At 38.8% G+C, this 15397-nt stretch overlaps 1 protein-coding gene and 1 pseudogene across 1 annotated transcript; one reads left to right on the top strand and one right to left on the bottom strand.

Annotated features, from left to right (window-relative positions):
• Positions 1-1204, top strand: part of LOC141777620 (protein lifeguard 1-like) — a 20620-nt pseudogene extending 19416 nt beyond the window's left edge.
• On the bottom strand, positions 1082-15397 carry parp2 (poly (ADP-ribose) polymerase 2). The gene is made up of 17 exons (XM_074652041.1): positions 15188-15397; positions 13742-13951; positions 12498-12665; positions 12204-12274; positions 11408-11458; positions 10991-11087; positions 10760-10835; positions 10568-10670; positions 10339-10492; positions 8606-8744; positions 8411-8474; positions 8175-8309; positions 7864-7991; positions 7580-7679; positions 6151-6249; positions 5150-5274; positions 1082-2661 (listed from the first exon to the last, which is right to left on the bottom strand). Exons 1-17 carry the CDS (start codon positions 15261-15263, stop codon positions 2502-2504), a joined length of 1956 nt encoding a protein of 651 aa, XP_074508142.1. The 5' UTR covers positions 15264-15397; the 3' UTR covers positions 1082-2501.

Below are 15397 nucleotides of genomic sequence, written 5' to 3'. Positions count from 1 at the left end.
ATACATATATATATACACAGTACATGTATGTATGCATGTATGTATATATATATATATATATATATATATATATATATATATATATTGAAAAATATATATATATATATATATATATATATATATTATTTTTTTTTCAGTGCTCCAATGACGCGATGAAGCGTCAACCAATCGTTTATGTTTCACCCTGGTTCCGTTCGATCAAAAAAAAAAATGCCGTTAGCCAGTTCCCAGTGCTATTTAACGATGTAATACGTCAAGGAGCGCTTGAGCAACACTTGAACACCGACTCGCTGACAATGTAGCTGGCCACACTGGCCGTTTTGTTGCTTTGGTCGCTCATAGTTTGAACACAGCAAAACCCCCGTTGAGCCGCGAAGGAGGGGCCAACGTTAAATGTTGTGTCAGATCCTACTCATTGTGCCTTTAACAGCTTCAACAGAAAAGTGATGACAGTTGAAGGTCCAGCCTTGAGAAGAGATCTGATCAGGCAAAATAAATGAAAACACCTGTGAATAATGAATGTGTAGGTGCTTTGAAGGTAACCAAGTCTAAGGGAGTGTAAGGGCTCTATAAAGGTCTATAATTGGATTTTTTAACAGCAGACATTTTGGCTTGTCATAGTAAGTAGGAAATGCACAGGTTTTACAAACAATGATGGCTCTGTTCTATTCACCAGTGAGTCATGACAGTGCGACAGTGAGCCAGCATGCACAACACCAGGACCCTGAAACTGAAGCAGCTAATTCAGTCATCATTCATTTCACTATTTACACCTGTGCTTTTCCTACTGTGACATGTCTTCCATTATTAAATATGTTACTACTAGTTATGTGGTGGTAATCTCTCACCCTGTCCTATCTCTTCCTCTTCCTCCTCCTCCTCTCCCTCCCTTCAGTTCCTGATGGTCGACTGTCAGCTGATCATGGGGAAGACGAGCTACTGTCTGGATCCAGAGGAATACATCAACGCTGCTCTCATGATCTACCTGGACATAGTCCTCATCTTCCTCTACCTGCTGGGGAGGTGAAACTGAAATACATTTACACACAAACACACACAGACGGACACTCCAAACTGTACCCACAATTAAAATGTCTTTTATTATTATTATTATTATTACTGTAACTCCTGTTTTAACTGACAATGATGAATGATTATCAGTGTTTTTGTCTGAGATTCACATAAACAAAAAATAATATGAAAACTGTTGTACTTGTTGTTTTGCAGTCAACGTTCACCCATACACAAATTTAACCCGACAATTATCAAAACAATGAAAGCATTCAGTTTCTGTTTTTTCTGCATTAATAAGACACATTCAATAAGATGTAGGTAATTCTTCAGTATAAATGCTCACGTCAAACCTACCTAAAGGACGTCCCAATCATTTTGTTGTGTCATTAAAGTCAGACATTGATAATCCAATAGATCCATAAGGCCATTTGTGTTTCATACAGCACCAAAGCAAAGACCAAAATGCAATAAAATACAGCTTATAATAATATGAGGACATATGCGATATAAAGCAACATGGAAAAAAAGTAGTGCAAAATGTAGAGCATATTTTCTCGCATCACCAGGATCCATCCTCATCTTTTATCCTCACCAAAGTTCACTGTACTAACCAAGCAATATTCTGAAATTATTTGATGTATGTGTGGACATCACTGTAGGGCTGCAACTTGGGCTGGGCAATATGACAATATATATCATCAAAACGATGCAAAAATGTCTAACGTTTATATTTTTCTATATTGTTTCTATCACAATATAGGCTAGGCTTATATTTATTTATTTTTTTCACTTAAAACTGTTATGTTAATTTTACACTCAAGTTCTTAAAATTAGAAAATATTCCTCCTACTTTTCATTTGTCAAGTATTTAATTCACACAGGAGTATACCATAATACCGTGTATTTATTTCATACAGACTATTTATTTATTGAATTACCAGAAAACTTGCTATAGTGTGATCTATATCGTTATTGAGATATGAAATTACCTATATGGAGATGGAAGATTTTGGCCATATCACCCTGCCCTAGTTACAACTAATTCATCTGATTATTTCCTCAATTAATCCATTAATTGTTTTGTCTATAAAATATCAGAAAAATGTGAAAAATGTGAGCTAAAATCTTCCACAGCCTAAAATGAGGCTTTCTTTGACCAACAGTTCAAATCCCAAATATATCAAATATAACAAAGACAAGCAGCAAATAACTGTTGGCATGTTTGCTTTAAAAATGACTAAAACAAACCGATTATCAGAATAGTACCAATTAATCGAGTAATTGTTGCAGCTCTACATCACTGAGAAAGTAAGCATTCCTGTAATCCACCCAATAACAGCAGTATGTTCAGTTTTAACATCCTATCCCCAAGAACCAGAATCTAACTGTACATGAAGAATGACTAGGTGATATATCATCCCGGCTTTGTGGAGAGCAAAACACCCGAAATCTCCAGATTTCACTCATCCATACTGTTTTGCTCGGCCTCACCACAGTGACGAGTAGTTGAACTTGATCCGCAGCAGGTACCTCATGCGAGTCTGGGCGGGGTTGTAAACGATGAATTCGTTGTACAGGAGGGAGTAACAGCTCTTTTTACCCACCCCCGTCTTCACCCCCGGCCCCATAGGCACGGTCACACCGTCCCTTAGAACGAGAGAGAGGAATACAAATGAAAGGTTTTAACACATTACGTATAAATTGCCTTTCCTTTACAATACTTCTTCTCTCAGAGAGTTACAAACTTCAGCACAATATGAAAATCAACTTGCAGAGATGAACTGAAACCAGTTGCTGCCAGGAAGTATATGATGCTTTGGAAATTGGCTGGTAGTAATGGGAAATATATTCATAGTTAGCAGCCTTAACTAACTTTATTTTATTTTTATTATTGATAAATCTGACACATATTTTTTCTATTAGTTGATTAATCTTTGTGTGTGGGAAAAAAGCCTATCCTAGATGTCAAGATGTTGTTTTCAAATATTTTGTTTTGTGTGACCCTCAGTCAAAACCAAAAGATATTCAGTTTCAAATCATAGAAGACAAAATCAACCAGCAAATATTCACATTGGAGAAGCTGGAACCAGAGGATTCTGGCAAATTTGATTTAAAAAACTGGACTGATTTTCGCTGATTAATTTAACGTAAATTGATTAATTGTTACAGCTCTTTTGTAGATAATGAGATAAAACTAGGACTGTAACTATTATTTTCATTATCAATTAATTTGCAAATTATTAATAGTTTAGTCTATAACATCATAAAATAGAGAAAAATGGACATACAGCACAAAGTGATATCATCAAATGTCTTGTTTTGTGCAACCAACAGTCCAAACCCCAAAAATATTCAGTTTCCTATCATGTACGACCAAGAAAAGCAGCAAATTCTCACAGTTAAGTACGCAGAACAATAAAATGTTTGTAATTTGACAGAAAAAAATCTATAAAGAGTTTCCCATTAATTCTGTAATAGGAAATAGGAGTTTCCATTTAATTGAAGGTAAGGTCTATCATTAACCTTCAATTAAATGGTCAACACCATTCTATTCTATTCTAATCTTTTACTGCTTGTTTTTTATTCTTTATTTTATTCTGTAAAGCGTCTTTGAGCACTTTGAAAAGCGCTACATAAATCTGATGTATTATTATCATTATGTACATAGATATATTTCACTTTTATATTTTTTTTAATTTGTTTCTAATCTAATTGTGGACTAATCGACTAATCAATGCAGCTCCAGTTAAAACATTAAAAAAAACAACCAGCTATTGAGGTTGATCGGATTTGAAGGGTGGCACAAGATGTTGTAATTGGAGCTGCAACGATTAATTGATTAGTTGTTAACTATCAAATTAATCGCCAACTATTTTGATAATCGATTAATCAGTTTGGGTAATTTGTATAGAAAGAAAATGGTAAATGGTAAATGGACTTGGACTTATATAGCGCTTTTCTAGTCTTCCGACCACTCAAAGCGCTTTACACTACATGTCAGTATTCACCCATTCACACACACATTCACACACTGATGGCAGAGGCTACTAAGGTGCCAACTTTGCCCATCAGGATTTAATCTAAATACTCATTCACACACCGATGGCTATGCCTCCGGGAGCAATTTGGGGTTAAGTGTCTTGCTCAAAGACACATCGACATGTGACCCGGAGCAGCCGGGGATCGAACCACCGACCTTCCGATTGGTGGACAACCTGCTCTACCCTCTGAGCCACAGCCGCCCAAAAGTCAAAATTCTCTGATTTTAGCTTCTTAAATGTGAATATTTTCTGGTTTCTTTACTCCTCTGTGACAGTAAACTGAATATCTTTCAGTTCTGGTCAAAACAAGACATTTGAGGACGTCGTCTTGGGCTTTGGGAAAAATAGATCGTAATTTTTCTCCATTTTCTAACTTTTTGTGGATCAAACTAATCGATTAATCAAGAAAATAATCGGCAATGAAAATAATCGTTGCAATCGAGTTGCAGCCCTTGTCGAATTTAGTGGTATGTTTCATGCTCAGATTGACTGCTCTCTAATGAAAAACAGTATTTTTTCGAGCGTGAAATCTACAGAGAGCAGAGGCAGCAGAGCAGGAAGGTAAAATGAGGTCAGTCCATCAGTGTATGAGTCACTACAGCATTTCAGCATTTAGTATTTTCACTTTCATTTTAGCGTTTTTACTCCATATTGCCTTTTTCAGGAGCAAAACCATCTGACATTTCTATGGAGTGCTTAAAAAATGACCCTAAACCAATAGGTCTGCATAGATAAAATACACAGCTTAGGTAGTCTAGTCAAGCACTACGAGGATACTGAGCTAACCAAATGTTTTTTTATAATTTAAAAATATGAACATATAGGAAATTAGAAATTAAACTATCTTACAGTTAGCAGAGCAGGTCGCAGTTGAAGAAATTAGTCTTTATAGGCTACATCTTGTAATGTTATTACTGTTATATCATTTTATATAGTTTTTCTCTGTGGTCATCAACCTGTATTTTTTCTTTGCTAATGTAATCAACAAACTCCCCCTCTCAGATACTATAATGGTTTCAGTTGTGTAACAGAAAGCACAATTAAATCAATGTTTGGCCTGTTTGAAATGTGTCGGTGTAATGAGAGATACTAACAGATCGACAGAGTTTTTGGGGTCAGGTCCGGTCTGTCCCAGACCCTTAGTGCTGTGTTTTCCAGCAGGCATATTCTTGGCCTCGTAGTCGGCATCCAGCAGCTCGTTACTGTCTCCCAGAGCGACCTGAAACCACACACAGACACAGAGCACGGGCAGTGAAACAGGTGCATTACATCTGGGCCAAACATATAATGTGGTGTTCACATCATGTTGGTTTTATTGTTAATACAAGTCATGGACTTGTATTGGCAGCTCTACGGGGTCTGAACGGGGGTGAAAGTAAATTGAAGTTCTTGCCAGTACTACTAGGCTACCCCAACCGTCATCGCTTATTGTTCTCCTCCCACCCCCAGCTTCATGCATCCCTGAACACACAATGCAATGTCTGTATGGTGTAAAAAGAAATTAGAAACACTTGACATCCAGATGCTGTTTCTATGGTTGCCATGCATAGCGCCTGGCATTAACTCGCGAAGCACTTGTCTACATGAGGAGCGCAGTCAGACCCCACAGATCCAAGTGAGTACGTTGGCGGCAGAAAAAAGACCTTGATGCGTATACAAACAAACCAAACCGCAAACATAACCTCCTTGGCGGAGGTAACGGTATACTGACCTAAATGTCAGCAGATGTGTTTTCTTATTGGAAATGTGATCGTGAGTGACGGGTTGTATGTGGGTTTTGGCAGGCAGCTGCTGTCCCCTCTTCCCAGTACTGTGTACCGGCACTGACTCTTTTATTGGTACGGAGTACCGGACCATACCGGCTTACTTTCACCCCTTGGTCTGAAATGAACAGCCTGTAAGCACCAACTACTGGCACAAGTTGTTCTTGGAGCATTTTATCAGTCATTTTTTGGGAACTAAATTCAAGTGTGCAGACACTAGAGTTTTTTTCCTCCATTGAATCTGTTATCGTGCACCTGTTGTTACTATAGGATGGGATGTGCACACAACTTGCTTATTTATTTTGGCCACAGAAAATAGTAACTCAACTCACCTCACACAGCAGCAGCAGTCCCACGTTGTTGTTCTGGCCGGCAAAGCAGTAGTTGGCACTCTTTGATGACATGTCAGCAAAGTAGATACCTTTTCCAAACTAGATGAAAGAGAATCAGGGAAATTATTATCACTGGAATAAATAATAATTTAATATAGTGCTATAGTTTATAGATAATTTAAAGCTACTATGAAGAACTTTCATTTTGTGTTGATTTTGGTGGTCCCTATGGATAGAAGCGGTAGTGTTTCCCGAACACCAGAAAATCTCTAATTTTATTGCAGCAGGGTCTGACAGTCTGCCCCGCTCAGTCCTGGTTCTGGTTCTCCCGTGCTTCCCTTCCCTCCAGCGGGCCCAGCAATACGGCCTGGGCCTCCAGCAGCGTGGGGTCTGTGTTGGCTTCCACCAGGGACCGGCGGAGCAGCGAGGAGAAGCTCTGCTCCTGCCACGAAACGTCTGCTTTCTAATTTTTTTGTACAATAACCCTGTCAAAATTCCCCCACCAATAGAATGCCAGCTGCAGTGTTGACCAAAGAAATGATCCTTGCTCCAGTTTGAGCAGAAGCAGATAAAATCTAAGCGCAAGTAGGGACTATTTGAGTGCGAGGTAAAGGATAAAGATGCAGCTAGGCGTGGAGCTCTCCTCCTCACGCCAGAGGAGCAAAGCCAGATCTAGGTCTGTCCCCAGTGGGCTGGTCGCTGCCCGTTAGAATCTGAGCTGAAGGAGTTTCTGGTGAACCTGCATGATATCGTCTGATTTCACTGGAATCGGACCCGTTGGCACAGATGACAAGCATTAAGAATAACTACATAGAAATAGCCAATCTTCTCGCTGATGGTCTCGTTTTGATTATGTAGGTCATATAGAGTTATCAGTATTAAATTGAGACTGTTTCATAACAAGTTAAAAGTTCATAGTAACTTTAATTCCAAAAAGCTAAGCATAATCATCACCTGTTAAAAAATATAGGTTTCTATTCTAAACATTGCATCAGGTTGTTCTTAGACCCTGCATCAATGTTGGATATTAGCACTTACACAACTGTCACCTAATTGTTTTTTTTGTTTTTTTGGGGTGATTTTTAAGTATTTATTGATAGGACAGTGGATAGAGTGTTGGAAAGGGGGAGGGAGAGAAATGACATGCGGAAAGGACCACAGGCCGGATTTGGAACCCGGGTCCACCGCTGCTAGGACTGAGCCTTGGCGTTACATGGGCGCTCGCTCTACCGACTGAGCTAACCAGCCGCCCCACCTAATTGTTTTAATAGATGCCAAAATGTATTTTATGTTATGTATTAATCTAATTATTTTTGTCTTGTGAGGTTGCTTGTTTTTTAAAGTAGAAGACTTGGGTTTGAGACAAACGCAAAGAAAGAATCAAGAGGAAAACAGGATATGACAGTATTTTTCTGTGTTTCCATCCTACCATGTAACCAGTGATGGGAGCTTCAGGTGGGGCCACTCGGAGCCCCTGACTGAGGATGCCGACCCAGTTAGTCATGCGGGAACCGTGCCACAACAGAGTCCTGGTAGACAGACAGACACACGATAGGGTATATGACTGGAACTGTGTGGTAATGCAGATTTCAAAGCCGGCACAGCACATTCGGTATAACATCTGAAGCAGCAACAACTAGTACTGAATGGTATTTATCAAAGCCTTCAGGTGTATTAACAAGTTATCTAAACTCTAAGCCCGCGGTGTATTACCTGTTGTTAATCTGTGAGAGGAAGTTGTTCCTCTCCCCGTCTCTGTCCACTGAGAAGATGTCAAGGACCGTCATGGTGTAGTCACGATGGGTGGAGGCGTGAGTGGACTGTAGATACTTTTCTACCACCTTTACACAGAGAAGAGAAAAGTGGCTACAAAAACGACCTTCAGGTTTTTGATACAATTTCAGTGACTTTGTTAAATGCTCCACATAAATCTTGCATCCATGAACATAACAGCAGTGTATTAGTCCCGGCTGATAAACCATGACCTTTATCATTATAACAGTTATGAGTAGTAAAACACTGACTGTGTATTCGTTGCTGCTGGAGTCCAGCGACTGCAGTTGGCACTGGAGGGAGCTGTAATGTCGGTCCAGAGGATGTTCGTCACTGTCTTTACTGGACTGAACCATTTTCACTGCTATCTGAATGTCACTCAGAGCCTGAAAAAAGAAATAAGACAAAGAAATATATAAATATTACAGTGTGGGCCATGGATTTAAGGGATTTAATTGTCGACCATCTTTTAAAATCTCTCCATTACCTCCAACAGGGAGATTTTTTCCTTCAGCTCATCTTCTGTTCGAATGATTGGAGGACTTTTCAACCTGGAGAATTACATCTTTTAGTTACAGATAGAGAGAGATCAATGTGAAATGTTTCCCTGTCATCATTCAGACATCAAATTTCTCAACAGCATTTGTACATCTCCCCTACTGCACAGCCACATGTTCCCTACCCAAAGTCATGAGGGATGCGGGTGTAGAACTGGTTGCATGCTTCCAGCAGCTCACGATTGCTGCCCTTCTTCTTCAAACACTCCTCGATTTTCTTCAGCGCCATGTAGCCTGCACGGATCTGCTCCGAGGTCAGCTTGCCTGCAGGTACAAAGAAAAATACTGAATTTGAAATATGAAACACAACAATGAAACTTACATACTTAAAACGTACATACATTAGACATATTAGAGACTCAGACTACCTACTGTTTCATGCTGCAGATAGTTTCATGCACGCTATGATCTTTTCACATTTAAGTTATTGTGCAACCTCTTGACCACAAGCAGCATCTACAACAAACAGGCCTCTTATGATGATAAACAATTGAGTAAGGCTGCACAATTAATCATGCTCATCATTTAATCACATTAAATCAAGATGTTTTGGCTTCAATTTTGGGGAGCTGTCATGCTGCTGCGCACGCACCCTACAGCGGCAGCCAAAAACATTCCTGACTGGTGCGGCTGCAGTCCAGAGTAGAAGAGTAATGCACTGAATTCAGGTGAAGAAGAACCCTTATCTTCAGTCTTATTTTGATGCAAAGATCTGTTAATTAGCAGGAATGTAGCACAACGTGGAAGTGAAAGCAGTACTCTGTTTATTTAAATCTGAACGTGCAATAAAGATATTTTGTCAATGAATAATCGTGATAAATAATCAAGATCTCAATATTGATCAAAATAATCACGATTAGTATTTTGGCCATAATCGTGCAGCCATAGAATTGAGTAATTAAAATGTTGGACAGCAAAGCCGATAAGATCACATCATAGCCATGATCGTAAGCAAATAAATATGTTAGGTTTTGATAATTTTCTTAAACTTGCTCATCTTAAACTCATCTAGAGATGCCTACATAACCACGCTTCCCTGGTGCTCAGTACTTGTGGTTCCACTCCGACCATTGTAAGGTGCCTTTACTTAAATCTTCATTTGGACAAACAGCTATTTCTATTCAGGTGACCAACTGGTGGATTTCCTTACCTACAGAACTCAAATTTTTGTGTTTTTAATGTAGTTTTGTAATGTCTCTTGTGTATTTGTTGTCGAGTTTTATGTATTTTAAAGGCCCATCTAGCTTAGGCTATAAATGCTGTGATGTGTAGCATTGTTTTATGCTACATACTTGTCCCTATGCAAATATACATTAAACAAATATAGGTCTGAAAATACTGATGACTTTGTTTGTCAAATTATGAATTTGAGAACCTGCTTATAACATCTTAGATCACATAGTAGCAACTTTAATATTTTAAAATGCTATAAGTGCTCTATATAAAATAATGTTGCATTCTGGGAATTATGGGCCTGGTTCAACAAATGTTCTTAAGAAGAAATATATTCTTAAACTCCAATTACACCGTTTTAACGAAGATTCATTCACCAATGTTTTCATATTTGGTATTTGTTCTTAGGTAAGAACAGAATTTACTCATACTCAAGAGTATACTTATGCACATTTGAGTGCTGTTTGTGCAAAACAATTGGTAATTGTATTTTCACTAACAATTCTGCAGTTTAAGAACATATCAAGAATCTGACTTAGACTTTTCTTAGGACCTTTCTCAAGAACAAATTTAAGAAGAAAGGAAGATATTTGTAAATAAGGCCCATTATTAGTAGAAATTAAAAGAGTATAACGGAATAAATTTCAGTATATTTCTGTTGTGATTTTGATTCTGTCAGACTGACCGAGAGGAGCTTTCCGGATGTCAAACTTCATCTCCAGCACACACTCCTCCATGGCTTTGACGTCACAGATTAGCTCCAGTAGCGACTGGACCTTCACATCCAGGCTAGAGGTCCTCTTTTTGGGTGCAGCATCCACTGTGTTCTGGCTCTCCTCCTGGAACAGTGAAATATATCAGTATACATAATGATAGAAGATATTGAGGAGATACATAGTTCGTTGGTTCTTTGCCTTTTCATCGGTGCTGTAGTCCATGAACACCATGTCGTATTTTCCATCTACTTTCTCAAAACTCGCTCGGTCTCCCCACTCATTCTTGGTCTTGTCTAAAAACCTGTTGCAAAACAAACAAGTTTCAGAATTTTACTAAACTCACTTCAATGTGAGACATTCAGAAATATTTTTTTAAATCCACAATCTCACTTTGTGTTGAAGATATTTTTGGCTTTCAGCAGGTCTCCACCACAGGCTGTCAGACTGTGTTGACCCACTTTTCCCACTAAAAACAAAACAAAAAAGAAACCACCAAAATATATTTAATCAGGTTGTTTACGTTTTATCTTCCAAACTGCAGGCTTGTTCTAACTTCCTGTGTAAATACAAACATTTAAATATAGATAAAATATGTTAGGAATCATGGGCACATAAACTGACCTCTGCCCCATCTCAACCACACACTGTACGCCTTGGAGTTGTCGTCTTCCAACAGCTGGATCAAGTAGTATTTGTTGTTGTTAAACTGAAGATTTGTCTGTAACAAAAGAGAGAAAGTGTTTGCTGCAAGCCTAAAACTCAGATAACATTCCCACAAATCAAAATGTTACATGAAAATAAAAAACATATCATTTACAGCCTTCACTTGATTTCTGTTTTTCAGATATAATTTAAGAAACATTATAGGAAATGCATTATTAGCTATGAAAAATCACTCATACACCTTGCACTTAAACTATTCACAAGTACTATTCAGTCAGTCAGCACTACTCAATACAGACATAAAGACTACGGTTTTAAAATTTTTGAACAAAAAACACTTCCAGCTTTGAGTGTAAGCAATTAAATATTTTTTACCTGATTTAGCATCACGTCGTAAACATCTTTTCCTTCACTGTAAACATGAGCCTGAAAGACAAATTGAACATATTTACTACTACTAATATAAATGAAGGTAGCTGCACCTGAGCTGCATCTTGTAAGTGGGAAATGAAACACATATTGTTCAGGTAAACTTCTCATTTCCTTTCTTTACAGTTTCATACAGTTAATTAAGATAACGGTGATTTAGGAAAGTGTTTGAACAAAACTCAAGTGAAGTCCATTTTCACAGATTAAAAAATAAGGACATTACAGGACAAACGGTGTAATAAACGCTCTATAAGCACTATAAATAAAAAAGCATCCAAACAAATTTTGTTTGTAGGACTGCAATTAACAATTATTCTCATTAGCTATTAATCTTTTTTGATGAATTGCCCATCACAACCTCCAAGAATCCAAAGTGACGTCTTGAAACTGTTTGGTTTGTTCGGCCAAAAAATCCAAACTGGAACATATGACGAAGACCAGCAGTAAATCCTCATTCATGAGAAGCTGGAACAACAAACTAAATGTTCATTTCCAAGAATCAAACTCAGCCCGAGCATCCTACATTGTTGCTGTAAGTAAATATCAATAACCACAGTGATATTTTCTTATAGCTATATCTGTAAACTACAATCAAATTACATTTTTGATTGATTGAAGTCCAGACATTTAATAGAATAGTAACACACACAGCTTTGCAAAGGTCTTCTACAAGTGTCAAACCACAAGCGTGTCCGATGTGATTCATGAGTTTCATATCTCGTGTGGAGAATAGATACGGTACCTTTCCCAGCTTGGCTTTACATTCAGAGTCCAGTGGAGCTTTTCCCTTCATGACCACCGTCCTCACAACCTCTGTTCAACATCCAAAGATCAGAGATATGAGGTCAACTCACATTTAATATGAAGTTCATGTAACACCATGTATAAACCAAAAAAATAGAAACCACTTGATGATGTTGCCATAGTTACTGCACTTTGTGGGTCACCAGTTACTCAACCACTTTAAAATACTACTTCATATTTTAATGTTAATAAATAGACAACATACTGTAGATGACAATCAGATCCACATTACCTTCAGTTTTTATTTCTTCTTTGGGCATTTTTTCAGTTTTTGTCTTACTACTGCTCTGCCCTCTCTTCTTCTTGGCTGCAGGCTCCTTTTCCGTCTCCTCCTCTTCCTCTTTAACTTGAACTGGACTCCCATTTTTAGCTTTCAAGTCACCAGCCTCATTCAAACTTTCTGAACAAAAGAACGCAACAGAAGAATTATCTTAAATACCTTCAGTAATTTAGATTTTTTTTTAAATGTACAAATACATAAAAAACCTGAACAAAATCTATGTAAAGTTCATATGATACTTCTACTACTTACTACAACATAAAGCCTTTTCCGTAGTGTTAAGTAGTGAAAAATCTAATAAAACAGTAGTTAAGGAAATGTGAAATAGGACAATGATATTTTGGGGATTTGGTTAAAGGGACTGTTTGTAACTTTTTACACGTATAAATCTACCGGGTCGGGATCCCATGCGCGCTCGCATATGCGCGCTCGCGTCCACCTCTACACATGCATGCGCGCACACTACACACTGCAGAAGAGTTAGTTTAGCTCTGATAACTAGTGAATGTTCAGTGGACATTTATGCAGAAATAAATGCTGCAGCTCCTCCAGACCAACAGAGGTTTCCCCTGTTTTGTGAAGTGACGGGGCTCTGCAGAGAGAAACGTTATCATCTCCGACCGGGTGCCGGTGTCTCCCTGCGGGCGCAGTCGGGAGACGATAACGTTTCTCTTCCTGCTTCAGCCCCGGCACCGACCCGCTTTTCCTGCTTCAGCCGGAGGCAGGAAAAGCCAGCACTAGGATCAGCAGTGATTCATGGAGAGACCTTCGTCTGGTCAGCTAACATTACTGCCAAGCAGCTGAAATATAGAGTGATATTGTGGTTTTAGCTGACGTGTGTCGCCTCACTGTTTTGAGCGATGCTCGTTCATGTCTATTTAGAGCGAGCAAGCGCGACCCCGACGCTGACTTTCGTTGACTTAACGGCCGCAGGTGTCGCTGTTAACAAGCATTTCTGAATCTTACAAACAGTCCCTTTAAGTTGGATTTGTCGGCTGTACGTCCCCCTTAGAAATTAAAATTACATAAAAACATTTAATTAATTAAATGCAAAATAATACACGTTGATAGCAAAAATCAGGGGTTGACAGAAATTAAGTGACAACAATTTAAAATAAAATAACTTATTTACAATAAAACAGTGATGTGACAGACAATTACAGACAGATATGGCATAACACAGAACACACACATACCTGGTTTTACCATCTGAGAGCGAATCTTCCTCTTGTACTTGGTGACAGGATTAATCTGGACCATCTTCTTCAGGTCGACTTCGTAGGGCGTCCCAGAGCCCAGAGGCAGAGTGACCGAGGTTTCTCCTGAAGAGACGGCTGAGTCCAACAAGGCGCAGGCTGAAGGCAAGTATGGTTCCCACTGTCCTTCATCTCCTTTCCACTGCCACACTGGCACACACACACACACACACACACAGAGTGAGTAGGGTTGTTCATACCATATTACCTCTGTAAAGCGGGACTTTAAGTTCTGGTAACTTCCCTAGTCGTTATTGTGACAATTTAAAGGGAAAATTATTGTTCAATTAATAAAAAAAATAGCTATTATATAATGAATCAATAATGATTGAATACATAATACTGTACTAAGATATATCTAGCGACTAAAATGTAAAGAGTCAAAAAGCAACTGCACCCAAAAGTATTTTCCCAGCAGTATGTCCCTTAAGAGCTGTCAGACTCCACAGCCAGCAATGCTCCCAGTAGACCACTTACACTTAGACACCAAAAACTTACAATAACCTGATATTTTCAGGTGGAATTTCCTTTCATTCTCACTGTGCAATATCATTTTCCACTTGTGCAATTTTGTTAACAGTCTGTTTATTGTCAATACTGTAAATACTGCTCCTATTTTTATACTTCCTTCTATTTAAATGGTTCATATTTTGTTACACTTTGTTTAGCTCTTACTGTGTTAGCTGATGCATCTTGTTTTCTGCACTATCCCCTTTGCTGCTGTACACTGAAAATTTCCCTACTGCGGGACTAATAAAGGAATATCTTATCTTAACTTATCTAAATCAACTATACAATTCTTATTAGAAACATAACCACCTATATGTTGTATGTGTAAGATATCTTGACTGAAAAGCATAACCTGGTTTGCAACTTACTGTATGTGCAAACCAGGTTATGCTGTTGAATTATACTGCATTAGTTGTAGCCAGTTGTAGCTTATGAACTGGCATGTTGGATATTAACAGCACCACCTGCATCCCCAGGTATCCAACACCTTTATGTGTGTGGTATGATGGTTGACAGTAGTGGGCATTAACAGGTTTTACTAACATAGTCAACTTGAACCAGGTATAGAAGACACCCTGGACATAAAGTTGGTTGTTTTCTAAAGACTTCCCAACCACAGTAAAGCCTAACATGTACATCCTATCCTCTCCTCTCCTCTCCTCTCCTCTCCTCTCCTCTCCTCTCCTCTCCTCTCCTCTCCTCTCCTCTCCTCTCCTCTCCTCTCCTCTCCTCTCCTCTCCTCTCCTCTCCTCTCCTCTCCTCTCCTCTCCTCTCCTCTCCTCTCCTCTCCTCTCCTCTCCTCTCCTCTCCTCCTCTGACGTCGTCACAACAGCCGGGTTAACTAACGTTAGCTTCAACAGCTGTTCAGGCACCAACCTGTCTTTGACGGGACTTCTTCAGTTTCTTGTTCACTCTTCTGACTTGTATTCTTCGAGCTTCTTGTCCGCCTCATGGTGGTTTATTAAATAATATGTAGTAGTGTGCAGGTACAGTAATAAAGGGACAACAAAGAAGGCGGAAGGAAAACTTTCCCCGCCACCGTTTCCTAGCCGCTAAAGATCGTTTAGTATGAAGACCGATCACTCC

This window comes from Sebastes fasciatus, chromosome 11 (genome assembly GCF_043250625.1).
Source record: "Sebastes fasciatus isolate fSebFas1 chromosome 11, fSebFas1.pri, whole genome shotgun sequence".
Classification (NCBI taxonomy): Eukaryota; Metazoa; Chordata; class Actinopteri; order Perciformes; family Sebastidae; genus Sebastes; species Sebastes fasciatus.
The sequence above is the reverse complement of the archived record's forward strand: the minus strand, read 5'-3'. Positions and strand labels throughout refer to the sequence as shown.